Raw genomic sequence first — 16280 nt, forward strand, 5'->3', positions numbered from 1 at the left:
CAGGAGCATAGAATTCATAGAATAATATGAGGTCAATGTGAGGAAGTGAACTAGAACCACATTTTAAAGGGCTTTAAGTGCCAAATATGGCTGATTAAAGATGTTATTCCTAGGCAATTGGGAGCCACTGAAGCTTCTTGAGCAGAGAAGTGACAGTTCTGCAAGGTGTTTGACAGAGAGCAAAGATAAGATGTGATTTGAAAAGAATAGTTAGGAGACTAACAGACTCGGTAAAGCAGCTTATTCCATTGTAGAAAGCTCTTTCTGGTTTGATGAAAATTCTGTCTTCTAGAGCACTAAAAATGAAATTTCTCTGTGTTCCATATATCATATAAGGCATGTTTGTTTCTAAACCTGCTGCCAACCTGGTCACCTGGTATAGGTCGTAGTTTGTTCTTGCCCCTATTTTAAAAATCGACCACTAGATATCAATATAGTATTCCAAAGGCAGTCTGGCTAGTATGTAGAACACCATAAATCTATTGTCTCTCTTGATTCAGATACCCTATAGCTATTAATTTGGCATTGTTGGTGTATCACCAACATTCAAACCTATCAATATTATTCTAAATTTTTTTAAACCAGCCATTAGCTTCCTCTCTGTTTTGTCACACAAATTAGATGGATTTGTTTTCTATGTCTTCTTCCAGACTGCTGATTTAAAAACAAAAAGATAGCAACATATGTTTAACAGTACAGAGACTACAATAGAAGTCTGTGACAAGCTCCAAGTTGACAACAATCCATTTATTAATACTCTTTGTGCACAGTCATTCAGCTAACTCTGAAAACATGAAACCTTACTGTCATTCAGCTCACATTTCTCTGTCTTATCCATAACAATATCAGGAGAGATGGTGAAATGATTTACTAAAATCCATTTATATGCTTCTGACATTCCTTTTTCTGCTAGTCTAATGAATACCAAAAATCAAAAGCTAATAGACCATTTATCAGAATACTCTGACCAGTCCCAATACTTGACAACTATATTCAAGGGGAATGTAGATTTTTCTATTTTTTAGCTATTCTGTCTTTGGCATAAAGCATCTGAGGACCATAGGTGAAAATGAAGTATTTATTTCACTATATATTTTGCCAACAAACAAATCAAAATTTAAATTTAAACCAAATCAACATTTAAAGTTAAAATTGACTTTTTACAACTTTATTCCTTGTTTTTAATATTTTAGTTATCCTAAAAACCTAAAAAGGGGCTAGTTCATAATTGTCTTTGTAATTTTTAAACTATACAGATGTGAATTAATAACAGGAATTAGTTCATACCTTATTGCTAAACATTTCAGTAATGGCATTCTTATTCTTGATTGCAAGATTATTCTCTAAGGAGACGGAAAAAGCACTGATGTTTAGATAGTTTTTTAAAAAGTTGAATAGGTCTTCTAAGTCACACTTTATCTCTTTTGCATAAAGACATATATAGACATCTGCAGCCTCTTAAATGTCTTAGAGTGACTCTAATGGTATGAAATAGGGAGAATTAACAGAAACAGTTCTAGTTCCTGTCCAGATACCTAGAATTAAGATTATAGAACAGAAAGTTTCAGTTCTGCCCATGTTTCCTTTATAGCTTTTCTGGATGTCTAACATGTGCAGGCAGACTACTGGAATAGAAAGAAAAGCCTGATTTTTACCATTTAAAATAACGTGTATTTTAATATTTATTTTGCAGAATGCGAAAACTTCTTAGAAGTTGGACTGGGTAGAGAGTGTGCCTCATCGCAGGGTGTTCTTAAAAGAGAATCTGGCAGCGATTCTGACCTCTTCCCTTCTCCCAGTGATGAAATGGATGACAGCATTATCTTTACAAAGGTATATTTGGGTTCTTTCCCTTCATTAAGATTGCTTATTGGGGGCAGCTGGGTCACTCAGTGGATCGAGGGCCAGATCCAGAGACAGGAGGTCCTGGGTTCAAATGTGACCTCAGACACTTCCTAGCTGTGTCACTCTGGGCAAGCTACTTAACTCCCATTGCCTACCCCTTACCATTCTTCTGCCTTGAAACCAATACTAATTCTAAGGTGGAAGGTAAGGGTTTATCAGGGAAAAAAGATTACTCGCATTTTGATCACCATTGTTCAGTCTTACCAGCCATAATTCAGTTTCTTTTGCCCCTTTCTCTAGATTCCAAACTTGAAAGTAAGAACTATCCTTAAGGGAAAGAAATTAAAGCTTGGATAGCTTACCAAATGGCATTGCTCACTTCTGTTGTGCACAAAATCATGGCTTCTTGTTTCAGGCTTTAAAACATACATTGCATCTTAAGCAAATGGTGGAAGTTCTTTTGCTTAAATCATGCCAGATGACAGTGAGCTCTTTCCAGTGGGCAAGAAGCGACCACAGCCTAGACTAAATGATGTCATGTACTATAAATTGGTCATAGTGTCATTTCTGATGAATGTGGTTGGACCCAGAGCTCCTTCCTGGCCTTAGTGATATCATCCCTCTTCACCCAGTTTGCTTAATGGGAACCTTCAGAATCACCACTGGGAAACTTTGCCTGGCTGCCTGGAGTGGCTCAAGTGCAGTATTAGCAGGAATCATGGAACTAGTGTTTACATGTAATTTGAGGCTTCACTAATGAAGGGGGTGGTTTGCTTGTTTGCCTGAATCTAGCTAAAAAGAGTTCTATTTGTTTCATTAAGAGAGAACATTAAGCAAAGGCTTTCCCATACTAAGCATAGCAGCTCTAGTGGGGGGTGGAGGGGTTGTGCCAAGATTGAGGTCTGTGTGTGTGTGTGTAAAAGAGAAAAAAATTGGCTGCTCTATGTATAAATATGTATGAGAAATGGTGCCCCTCCCCCTTTTATGGTACCTGATATAACTACTTGATAAGGGTTGTTTAAGTTACTCCTTGTTCTAGGCAATGTGTCAGGATAACTGTAGAGTGAGGAAGGTTTAAACAAGTCCCATAGGTTCTGTTCTAAAATTCATTTGGACCTTTGGGGAATTTATTCTCTTCATCAGTCTACTTTGCTCTGGTTTTATTTAGCTTCTCCCACATTTATAGCTTGTTTCCTACTCTCCACTCTCTACCTTATTTCTTTAATTCAGCCCAGTATTTCGAGTGAGTTCTGGAGAAGATTTAAAATGGAAACTTTAGGATTACTATTAATATTTTCTGGAATGATTTATCCCAAAGATTGACTTTCCTCTCATGAAACAAATCTTTATGTCAGAAAATTTTTCATCCCTTGATTTTCAAGGAGAGGAAAACTAACAAAATCCAAAGACTTGGTGCTTTTCTAGTTTGACTTTGAGTTTCTAAATACTAGGACTTTGAAAGGCCTCTGATAATTCCCAAAAGAATTCTCATTCTTAAAGAGCATACCTTTCTGAGTGATGTACACACGTCTGAAATCATATTAACTAATCTTTGTTGTTTAATGAATTTTTAATTATTCTTGTCTTCTCTCTAATTTGCACCAAAATATCTGACCTCATTTATTTAGTGTTTTCTTTATAACAACCTGGTGAAAAAGGTAACATGAGTGTTATTTTTTAGTCAGGATTCTAAGACTCAAAGAGTAATGTTAAGTGACTTGCTTATATAATCACATAGTGAATAAACGATATAGTTGAGACTTGTGATCTAGTCTTCTGACTTTTAAGCTCAGTACTCTTTCTACTATAGCAGTCTGATTTTTAAAATTATTTTGTTGTTCCTGCATAATCCCAGATCTCTGCAAATTACCAGGGAGGTCTACTTATTGAACTGTACATTTGGCCTGAATGAAGCTACATATGTGATTTTCATTAACCTTTATGTCAGCTGCCTTTGCTGCTTTTGGCAAGCTTATGGGATAAATAAACTGATGCAATTTTTAAAATGTGAAAACAAATGAACTTTTATATATGTGTAAAATCAAGTGATATAGGAAAAATTTAAAACTTTGGGGACCTTCTGATCTGAAGAGATACAAGATAAATCATACTTTTGACTTTTTTTCCAGGTCACCCTAAAATTGGACAGGATAAGAATCATAAAGAAAACCCTCTTGTGTTTGGTCTTTTATCTAGTATTCCTATTTTAAAAGTTTATATAGGAATAGAAGTGTTCTGAGCTTCTGACTTCTGGTTTGTGTTCAGTGTTCGTAATTCCTGTTTTATTCTAAGTGATTCGTAAAAACACTACACTAATACACAAATCATCAACTACTTATTCAAAGTTCCTCTTCAGAGATGAAATCATTTTAAATTAATCTAAACAATGAGCACTTAGATTCTGGCAGGACTTATTCCCATGATCCAATCATCTTCTTTCTCACTTGAAGAACAGTCTCAAATTGCAACATCCTCTTCTGTGAGCCATGAAAGGCACATTAGGTCATTTCCTACAAACATTTGTGTGATTCTGACCTTAAAGGTTGGGGGGAGGGAAGTCATTTTTTATTTTGCTTATTTTTGTTTTACAATATAACATATATGTCAGGGTTTTTTTTTTCCTCCATATTAACCATTTATTCCCCATTAACTTGTAAACGCAATTCTTTAGGTTCAATGTCTTTTTCTTTTTTACTTAAATCAGCAAGGTGATATTTAACTTTTAACAGATTTATTGAATCAAATATTTTAAGCTAGAAAAGAGTATTCTAAGGTCATCTAGTATGAAATCCTTCATTTTAGAGATGATGTAACTGAGGCTTTGAGAATTAAGTGACTTAACCATAGTCACATGGATTATAACAGAGTTAGGACCCAGGTTCTCTCTCTACAAACCCAATACTCTTTTCATTGTGGTTGTGGAAAATTTCTTCAAGCCTACCTACTCTGAACTGTATTAGAAAAAGAATGAATAGAATCTGCTTTGTAGTCACACCAAAAGCAAATGGATTTTTTTTTTCCTTCAAGCGCCATTCTGTCTCTTTGCTACTTTCAAGTCTTCTTTACTTCTGGTTCTGCCCTTTAAGGCTAAGCAGAATGACTCTAATCCCTAAGGCCCTTCACTATTCTGGTTGACTTCCTTTAGCTTGCCATTTATCAATGCCTTTACTACAATGCAATGCCCAGAAGTTATCCCAGTCTGTCCATAGTCTGGACATGTTATGTTAGGGGCAGTTCAGTGAGGCATAGTCAGGACTACAATCAGGAAGATCCCAAGTTCCAATCTGTCTTCATATACTTTCTAGCTGTATGATCCTGAACAAGTCACTTATTCTGTTTGCCTTAGTTTCTCATCTTTAAAAATGAAGATAATAATAGCACTTACCTCCCAGGGTTGTTGTAAGGATCAAATGAGATAATACTTGTATAGTGCTTAGCACAGTGTTTGGCACATAAGTGCTATATAAATGTTAGTTATTATTCTCATAATTACTATTGTTGCCTGGCTAGGTATATGTTATATCCTTATTTTGGGACTCAATGCTTCTCTTAATGTAGCCTGAGATGATAGAGAATTTTTTGATAGCCAAATTACTATTTAGTTCACAGTCCTCTAAAATGCCCAATCCTTTTTCAAATGAACTTCTCACATGGGTTCATTTCTCTCTTCTTATAAAGTTGATTTTTTGAACCCAAGTATAAAACTATATTTCTCCCTCCTAAGTTTAATCCTAAATTTTTCCCACTGTTCCAATTTTTCAGGACTTTTTGGTATGCTAATTTTATATGCATTATGGCTAATCATTCCTCCTACCTTTGTGTCATCTGCAAGCTTGTTAGACATGTTTATCAATTCATTTTTCCAAATCATTCATTATATTTGATTCAAACAATGTTAGAAACACTATTAAAATCTTCCTTCAAAGTTGATATGATTACTAGTGACTCCTCTTTGATATAACCATTTTCCAGTTCTAAATTAACCTGACCATATGTCATTCATTCACATTTAACCATCTTCTCCACTTTGATAGCTTGGGGGACTTTGTCAGCATCTAAAACTTGGGGAAACTAGGGTCACTGTATTTAGAGTAGAAAGAACATTGGGTTTTGGATCCATCCCTTATAACTTAGGTGACCTTGGGCAAGTCCCTTAATATCTTTGGTCTTTGTCTACTAGACGAGGGTGTTAGACTCTAAATAATTTCACAAAGCTCCTTCCAATTCTAAGTATGTTGCTATATCAATAGCATTCCCATTTGCTTTAGATTCAAGGAAAAATTCTAAAATGTCTAATTAATGTGGGTTCCTAGGCCTACAGTTTACATAAGCCACAGCCTTCCCTTTTTTGAAAATTGTAATATTTGTCTTTTCCCTTTCTTATGGCAACTATTTCTTTCTTTCTGGCCTTTCAAAGCTCATTGATAGTAGTAATTCAGCGGTTATGCCCACCAGTTCTTTCCGGATTTCTGGGCTTGATTACTTCAACTCATCAAGGGCAAAGTACTCTCTTACTATCTCTCTATTTTTGTATTGACTCCATATTAACCATTTTTTACATCCTCTGCAGACCAGAGATCATTGTTATAGACAGAGAAAATAAGAATTGAATAAAATTTTACCTTCTCTGTCAATCTATTTTCATTATTTCCACTACTCATAGCAATAGTTCTTTTCTTTCTTGAATCTCTCTCTCTCACTCCTTTTCTCCCTTTCCTTCTTCTCATTCCCTCTCCCTTTTTCTCTCTCCCCTGTCCCCCACTCCCAGCCTTTCCTCTTGTCTGTTTCTGTTTCTCTTTGTTATTGCTGTTTTGTTTTAACTTTCTTCACGGGGTCTTCTTATGCTGAGTTTTAGGTACTTTTGACCCAATTCCCTTAGGACTAGCCTATGTTTGTATTCATCCTCTGTTACTTGTCCTTTTTTCCATCTTCTGTATACCCACACCAGTCTTTTTAGACAATATTGCTTTTCCTTCTCTTTGAACTTGTTTCTTTTAAATTTCATGCTTGAGACTTAACCAGTCCCTTCTGATCTGACAACATCTACCAGATTTCAGACCATGAAATCCTACTTATTGTTTGTCTGAGTATTATGAATGTCAGTTTTCTAAAAATCTGATATAGGGTTCCCATTCTTTTTGCTTCACCAGCTAGCTTTCTTTATTGATCAAAATCAGATAACAGCTCCCCTTCTTGGTCCTGCCATCATTCATGTGATATGATCTTTAAGGCAAAACAATAAATGATTAGGCAATTTTTTATTTCAAAAATCTTACTAGAATTTCACTAATTATGCTTTATGAGTTTTTTTGTTTGTTTTTACTTTTTTAAGGATTGCTGATATCCTAAAGTATAAAGTTTTAATTTCATTGGTGATGACTTATAAGTATCATACCTAATTTTGATAGGTAAATAAAAATGAAAATAGAACCTCCTAGCAGAAACTATCACTAGAATTATCTTTTCCTCCCCTGCAGGCCTATAATAAATCATTCTTAAAGGAAAGAGGGACTCTGTGAAGCAGAGAGGTAAAGAAGCTATATATTCTAGGCTTGGAGGACAGCCAGTAGGAATGCACTGAAATGGTAGATATGGCATGTTTGGAATAAAGAAGAGAAAGACAGTCAGTTTGGCTGGATCTGAGAGTGTGGAAGAGGGAGTAATGTCCAGTAATGCTTGAAAGCTAGGTTTTGTGCTAGGTTTCTCCTAGGTCCAACAGGAAGCCACTGGAGTTGTTTGAGTAAGGGAGTGATATGTCAGATTTGTGCTTTAGGAAAATAATTTCAGTAGCAGCATGTAAGATTTTTCTGGAGTTCTTGTCAGTAGTCTTTCATTTTTGAAGAGGACCAATGACACCATGCAATGATATTTTAAATCGTGCATGAATTATATTTAAATGAGGCAGAGTTGCACAAAGTCATAAGTTTCATTCTCTTTTGGAGCTATTGAAGTCCAGTGACAACATCTACCAGATTTCAGGCCATGACAAGACAAAAGTCAGGATGACTGGCGATGGCCTGGGATTTAGGAGATGATCTTGGCATCTTTTGGTGTCCGACCAAGTGCTAAAGGTTCCACAGTGCCTGCTCCAGCTTCCTTCATGGCTAGTGGAACACACTGTTGTCATGTGCCCATTCAACCAGGGAAGGTCTTCACATGCTTGGGGATGACCAACTCACACCTGCCAAGATGGTTTTACTTGGGTGTGGTTGCTGAGCAAGCTCCAGCTTCTTGGAGCCACTAGTGAGAGCTGGAGGAAAGATGGATACCAAAGGTGGGTGAGCAACCCTGAAAAGGACTGAGGAAGCCTCACCCCTGAGTTGCTAGTCCTTCTGCACACTCAGTTATAAAATGAGCTGGATAAAGATAGAGAGTCAGACACAATTGGAAAATGGCTAAACAACATCATATATGTACATTTAGGTGCCTTTGACAGCTTCTTCTGGAGTAGGGGAAATCCTGAAACAGGGAAACCCACCAAGAGAGTGGTAATAATGTAATTGAGAAGATGATAGGAGCTGAACTAAGGTGGAAGCTGAATGAGTGGAGAAAAGGGATCAGAAAGAAATGTTATGATGGTAGTCGAGACAGCAAGATTTGGCAACTGATTAGATATGTGGAGTGAAAGAAAGTGTGGAGATCACCATAAAAAATTTTGTTATTGTTGTTTAGCCATTTCAGTTGTGTGCAACTCTGATGTCATTTGAGGTTTCCTTGGCAAAGATACTAGCTTGAGACTAAGAGAAGAGAGAAAAAAGCATGCAAATTTCATATCCTACCTAGAATTTCATACTAAAAGTGACCCTTAGAATAAACTGGCAACTTTCCCACCTATTCAGTTATTTATCTTATCTCCTTCTCTAAGAGTTATCAATTACTCTTTTCAAACAAATAGAGGTTATTAATTTCATAAAACTTTTTAGAAGGTTTAGTTTGAGGAAATCTGGAAAGTCCTCTTTTTTTAGTCCCAGTTAGACTTCCTGAGAGGAAAAAAACCTTCATGTGAATTAGTGAAACTGCCTTTTCTCAGAAGGTGAGGAGTTTACAATAACAGTTTTTAAATGAGACTCTTTCTAGTATTACATTTTTTTCACAATCTTAATGGGCCTTAGGAATCATAGATTTTGTGCTGAAAGGGAACCCAGAAAGCATCTTGTACTATTGACTAAAGAGATATCTTTATCTCTTTATCTATTTATTTTTATCATAAATATTTTATATTATTATACTATTATAAATAGATAAATACTTTTATCTATTTAAAGAGATAGATTGTCATTTTTATCAATATGTTTTGAAAATGGACAGCAAAGACCAGCCAGTATTCTCCTGGTTCACTTACTTGCAAGAAGGAACTGTTATCCTTTAGACACTGTCCACATTTATAATTGTCTATGTGGTTACAATATTAGCATTTATCTTCATTATCTTCTTGAATTCACCTACCTATCAAATTAAGGGTTCTGCTATCTTTCAGGTGGCTCATCCTATCAGATCATAGCCCTCAAAGTGTATAATTCCTATTTGGCATCAAGTGGCCTGCCAGTGAGAGACATCAGTGCTACTTTCTCAAGAGATCCATTAACTTGCCTGGTGGTTCTGGTTAATGGTTTTACTTAATAAAGTACCATAGGGAAGAGAGGAAAAGGGGAAGTTATTCCTACTCTCCGCCCTCTCACCCTGGCCCCCCCAGGATAGAGACCATTTATTTCCTTTAACATAAACTACAGGTGCTGTCACAAACTGTTCTGTATTTTTTTATAATATCCATTGGGAACATAACCACAAAATGAATCTTTGGGGGAGGGGGGCTTGGGAGATTAACATTGCTGCATGTTCTATATTCAAAGACTATCTTAGTTTCTAGTTATAGCTTTAAAAGAAAATTATAACTAAATTATAGCGTACATTAAGAGCATGTGTACTATGTAGATTCCGCAGGGCTTTATTTGATTTCAGTTGACTTTAAGATGCCAAAAGATATTGAACTAAAGTATTTTTTATGGTTGTAAGAGCTTTTCTCTCCTCATATAAGATCAGGAGAAGCAAAAACAATTGTAATCCCTTATTTTTAACATTTGCTATTGCCTATGAAGACTATTTCAGTTATTCATGTAAGCAACCACTTATAATTTGGTAAAGGAGATTTAAAATAAGTACACACATAGGAAATTGGATGAGGGTGTATTAAGCCAAAAATTGTTAACTATTTGGAAGAGTGTAATGAAGTACTTGTGCCTCCAGCCTACTTTAAGACTTTTGAATAAGGTTCTTCTCAAAAACATTCAGTGACTTTTTTTTTTTACACAGAACCAATTCTAAAAATTTATTAACAAAACATTCAAGGGCCCCCATGCCTTGGTTTCAACTTACCCTTCCAGCCTTACTGGCCATTACTCTCTTTCATGCGTCATCATTTCAACTAAAATGGATTGTTTCCCCAAATACATGCTTTGATTTTTTTCCAGCCTTCGTCTTTGATGTGTTATTCTTATCCTTACAGTGTAGCTCCTAACCAAACTCTCAGAAACTTACTAGACCCAGCTCAAATGCTGCCTCCTTCATATCCAGAGTGGTCTTAAGTGGTTTTTGCTTTTAGTTATTTGTTAGCCTGCTGTGTTTTCTAACCTTTTATTTTTTTCCTTCCTATTTTAGCCTGAAGAGGAGCAATCAGTCTGTGATATCACTGGGTCCAGTTCTTCCACAGATGATACAGCCTCCCTGGATCGACATTCTTCCCATGGCAGTGACATCTCCCTCCCCCAAATTCAGACCCTGCATAGGACCAAGGATCGGCAGAGCGTGGATGGGTTCTATGGCCATACGGTAGGAGGTGAGGGACGGGAAAGTGAGAGTGAACCTGCTGGCTCAGGTGAAATGGAAGAAGAGGAAATGGACAGCATCACTGAAGTGCCCACAAACAGATCTGTCCTGCGGAATTCTATGCGTTCTCTGTCCCCTTTCCGGAGACACAGCTGGGGACCAGGGAAAAATGCTGCCAATGATGCTGAGATGAATCACCGAAGGTGAGATGTGTTTTTCTCATTCTTTCTTCACATTGCCTACTGGTTTAGGGTATTTTTGACTTTGGCATCTGTTTGATAAGGTGTTTTGAAACATTTTGACATATTTCTTCCAAGAACTTTAAATAGATTATATATTTTTATGTAGACTTGGAATTAAAAAAAAACCCACAAATACAGCCCCAATATAGGCTTTTCAAGGTGCCTAATAGAAATTATGAACATATTTCTTACATAAAGTTTTTGTGAAGGCTGATATGTCAGTGTCGATACCAGTTATTCCCCAAGTTTGTGCATTTAGTATTAGCTGGATAGTATTTATCATTAAGGTATTGATAATGAATTTATCACTAAGATATTAATAATGGCGACTTCTGTGTATTAGGTTCCACCTCCTATATTGAGATATGGACCACGTTATGAGAGATCAGATTTGACTCACCTATAATACCTTGCAGAAAGATTTTTTATTTTTATTTTTAAAAATTCTGGAGAACTTCCCTATCTTCTTTCTGTGTCCCCATGTACCAATAAAGTGAAAATGGGTGTCACAACTGACAGTATTTATAGTGGTTAAAGTAAATTATGCCCCCTGCCCCTCACAGCCTGTGTGATCCAGGACAGTTTACCTTGCTAAAGCTGGGTTTCTTCTTTTGAAAAATGAACAGATTTCACTAGATGGTCTTTCAGGCTTATTCCATCTCCAAATCTATGATCCTTTGCTTCTTTGGTAGCTTGAGATTGCCTGCTCCTATATCCTTTGGTGTGTGTTCCAGCTGTAAAGGAATTTTCATTTCCTGAATGACTGAATTATTTAAACTCGGGATCCTTCTTATTGCCCTGTAACCAAGAACTTTTGGTTTACTTGCTTCATCTAGTCATATAATATCAATGACTTAAATTTATTAATTATTCAAATTGTTCCCCACACAACATTTTCGTTTGATCTCTTTTAGCTTTCATATGAGAGAAGTACAAGAGGGCTTTCACATAGAATTTTAGGATTGGAAGGGACTTTAGTGGTCATCTGGTCCAACCCATTATTATCTCCCTCCTATAGATACACTGACATCTGGACAGGTGAAGTGACTGTCCAGACTACACAACTGTAGTCAAAGGAGGAAGCAGGATCCTTAGGTTATGACCCTCTTTTCTCCTCTAACATGTGGTACTATCATTTTTAATGTTTTAAATTTAGTTGATCTTGAATGTTTCGATAATGTTTATTTTCGATTGAGATCAATATTAATTTTACAAAAAATATTCCTCATATCTTACCTTCTGAAATTTGCTTATGCCAGAACTGTGTGTTGTTAAAAACCTTTTTAAAAGAAAACCTTTTCTCAAGTCCCAAGTTCTATGACTTTATGATTCTAACATAAGAAATTACCTATCAAGTTGTGTTGGTTTTTTGTTGGGTTTTTTTTGTTGGTTCTCAAAGCTTTTTCTTTGAAAGAATATAGGTTTTTTCTATGATAATAGCTTCAAAGCAGATTAAGGATTTTGTCTCATATGCATTACTTGCCTTGATATTTTAATAGTGATGAATTGTCTCTGAACTTACTGAAATAACTTTTCTGAATCTATTATTCATATGTATCTGAATCCTTTTTGAACTATTTGCTATTTTAACCAGTATCAGTATCAACTCTTGGGGTTGTTATGTTTTATAAATTGTATGAAGTGATATCTCCTTTAATTTTTCCTCAAAATGCCCTAACATCTCTTAAGCTTTAGGGTTCTCCATTGTTGCTTTATTCTAGGGCTTCAACAAGACCATACTCATCCTAGTCAGAACCTTTATTGTGATCCTTCTCTCCTCCAAGTCTTGGCCTTCAAAGACTGAAAATTTTGTTTTGTTGATGGGCATGGGCACGTGTTTCACTGGTGGCAGCCTTTCAGTTCTCTTGCAGTGACTTGAAGTGATTTTAATGTTATCATTTAAAATAATTTTTATTATATGTGTTATTTTCCCATGTAAAGATATTATTAATGGTAACCTTTATATTTTTACTCTATTCAGTTCTGAAGAGAACTAAATATTTACAATTTAGTATTTCTTTAAACGGATTATACAATGGTACATCCCTCAATAACCAAACAAGTCTCAGATTCCCAAATATTAGTACTATTTTTTTGTTCTTGTGTAGGAATTTCTTATACCTAACTTTTATGTGTTTGTGAATATATATTTTGTTGTGATTCTTCATGACCCTGTTTGGGGTTTTCATGTCAAAGATACCAGAATGGTTTGCCATTTCCTTCTCTCGCTCATTTTACAGATGTGGAAATGGAGGCAAACAGCATTAAATAACTTGCTCAGGGGCCACACAGCTAGTAAGTGTCTGAGGCCAGATTTGAACTCAGGAAGATGCACATGACCTCAGGCCTAGCACTCTAGCCACTATGCCACCTCACTGTACCTGTCTATTTACATATATACCATATTTATACACATACATGTGTATATAATCACGTCTATTCAATAAACAATAAATATATATAGATAAAAGTAGATTTATGAGTAACTGAGGATAAATTTATAACTCATTTGCTGAATGTTTTTTAAAAAAATAGAAAAACTGTTAAAGAAGGATTTCTGAGAGTAATAAAATTTCAATATAAAGGTGTTATGGTTAATTCTAAACATATGGGATTTTTAAGACTTCTACATTACTTGATTTTGTAGAAACTGAATGCCTGAATTTGTAAGAAGATAGACTACTTCTCAATGATTGAATTATTTGTTTGTTAAATAACACTCTTCCACAGAGGGATTAAGTTTTATCAGTAGATGATGACCTTGGTTGCCTGATTGGTACAGATTTATATGCACATGTCATAATCTTGAATTTTTAAGTCCTTTAAAAATTTTTGAATTTTGAGTAGAATGCATTTTTTCATTCTTACTATTCACTGTTGGATTTTAATATACCTCATTCCTTGTTCTCTACTTAATATTTTGGAGTATTAGGGTGTATTTACCTTCCAGGGGTACACCCTGAGAAGGAGAGAGTGAAAAAATTCTTTTAAAAAGAAGCTAGGCTTGTTGAGTTTGGATGTTCTTCTCAATCCTCATTCTTTTCCTTTGAGGTTTCATATACTACTTCTGTATTGGAATTGTTTTCCTTCCTAGTTTGTGTTTTATATGTGTATGTTTCATGCATTTGTATTCATTGTGTCCCACTTCAATTTCTGACTTCTGTCCATGATTCATTTTCAGTTCAATGCGAGTTCTTGGGGATGTTATAAGGAGGCCTCCCATTCATAGGAGAAGGTACAGAGTCTGCTAACTTAACTAACTAATCATTTTGCATTTGAGTGTATACTAACAAGCATCTCATTCTGCTTAATCCATGTTTAGAGGAAATCAGTTTAAAATTGAGTATTATAGGAAAAGAGAATCTTTCATATGTAACTACTAATCATCATTCAGTATGAAATAGCTTTTTGAATGTAAAAAGATAATCTTTTTCATTCTAACTTTGTCTTTTTTTTCCCAATGAAAGGTGTTTTTCTTACTGTGAGTTGTTATTAACATGGAAAATAATTTTATTAGAACCCTTACATTCTCTTGTAGAGTCCAAAAACCATTCAAAGGCTGAAGTAAGATTGGAATAAAATTTATACACGATCTGTGAGAATAGGCAAACTTGTGCATTAGTTTCTATAGGCCATTTGAGTGATTTTCCATTTAATTCCCTGCCAGAAAGTCGCCAGGCCTATCTTTCTATCAGTTTTTATTTCCTTGTAATTTTTCATGTTCATTTTTCTTCTTCTTTTCTCTTCACTCATCCTTCTTTACCTAATTCCAGTCCCCAGCAGAAAGAAAGCAAAATAAAGAGACTTGTTAGGTCTTATGTTTTTCCAACCTCCAGCTTTCAGAATAGTGATACATTTTGATTTTAATTTGGTTTGGATTTTGTTGGTGGTAGTGGTCTTTATTTGTTTTAGCAGCATTGAAGGGAGATACAGCAGTATTTCCTTTATGCATTTTAATTCCTGGAATCTCCCACTAGTGCAAGGTAAACATCAAGCTTCCTAACAGGGGTGATAATTGATTTTAGTATATAAGCTTACTGGCCAACATTTTTAAAGGCATATTTAAAAACTTAGCTGAAGTCATCTTTAGAGACTGACACTAATTTTTCCCATGTTTTTCAAATGGATGTTTCTTTTAATTCCAGATTTTATGGACAAGTTTTTGTTTCCAAGTGTAATATAAGTTTCCCTATTAGGTTGTGTTTGGGTTATAAAACTTCTCTTATAGTTTTATCTTAGAGCTATTTAGTGCACATCTTTTTCTTTAGCCCTTTTAGCTTGGGAGATTTTTTTTTTTGAAGAAACCTTTTAATTTCAAATACTTTTGATCCTGACTGGCTCATTAGTCAGGGAAGCTCTCCATAAATATGCATTCATTAAGTTTGAATTAAGAATTTGGCTATGCCAAAGGAGACAGTTGCCTCAATATAATTTATGTCTATTTGAGAGTGGGGCAACTCAGCCATCATACATAAATACCAAAGAGAGTAAGGTTTTGAGATATATATATATATATATATTAGAAGACAAACAAATGAAACCATTGTTGATAATGGTTGTAGCATGTGGCATGTTACCATATTCATTATATACTTTTTAGGTTTTAAAAGAGCCAAGGTTATATGAAAATCATGATATATCAAGTATTGCTATTAACTGAGATGTATCTGAAAAGGATAAACCAATCCCAGGAATACTTTTGCTATTTTACACTTCTGTTGCTGGTCTTTATTTTGTTATCATTTCCACAATTATCAGTTTCATCTAAATATTCCACCTTATCTTAACTATATTTTTAAAATTAAGTCTGTAGCAACTTATTTTTTTAAAGCCTGATTCATTTGATAATCTCTCTTCATTGCATTATATTATCTTATGGCTGACTATCTTGCCATACATGCATTAACATGCTTTGAAGATGAAAATTTACTTTGTTAGAGATTGAGTTATTTATTTATATGGAGGGAAATTTTTTTAAATTCTACTTATATAAAGTATATCTATGGTTCAACCTTGAACTAACTTTGTCAATGTCTAACTTAGTTTATGTCTAGGTATTTTTTTTTTGACAGAACCAAGACCTTGGGTAGCCTCCAGAATTTTTTATTGCAAATTTAATATGATTAAAGTGATATTTCAGTTTAATTATTTTACAGTTTTGAGGAAAGTGATTATTCCCTCTTTTGTTTCAATATTGCTGCCTTCTTCTGCCTCCGTCTGCTTTCTGCCCTCCCATATTACTCCCCAAGATTAATTATTATTCATTTTTGGTCAGAAGCTAATATATTAGTTCCTTGTGTATTCCAGCTTTCTCACCTGCCTTGGTAAGGATTCAGGAAATCTGGACTGAATATATTGTATTCATGTCCC

The 16280-nt window shown here is 35.0% G+C and overlaps 1 protein-coding gene across 1 annotated transcript in view; it reads left to right on the forward strand.

Moving 5' to 3' along the window:
• Positions 1 to 16280, forward strand: part of AKAP13 (A-kinase anchoring protein 13) — a 114059-nt gene that overhangs the window by 23069 nt on the left and 74710 nt on the right. Inside the window, exons 3-4 of the mRNA XM_044665434.1 lie at positions 1694 to 1833; positions 10501 to 10871. Coding sequence (XP_044521369.1) covers positions 1694 to 1833; positions 10501 to 10871 — 511 coding nt within the window. The remainder of the gene's footprint in view (positions 1 to 1693; positions 1834 to 10500; positions 10872 to 16280) is intronic.

This window comes from Gracilinanus agilis, chromosome 2 (genome assembly GCF_016433145.1).
Source record: "Gracilinanus agilis isolate LMUSP501 chromosome 2, AgileGrace, whole genome shotgun sequence".
Taxonomy (NCBI): domain Eukaryota; kingdom Metazoa; phylum Chordata; class Mammalia; order Didelphimorphia; family Didelphidae; genus Gracilinanus; species Gracilinanus agilis.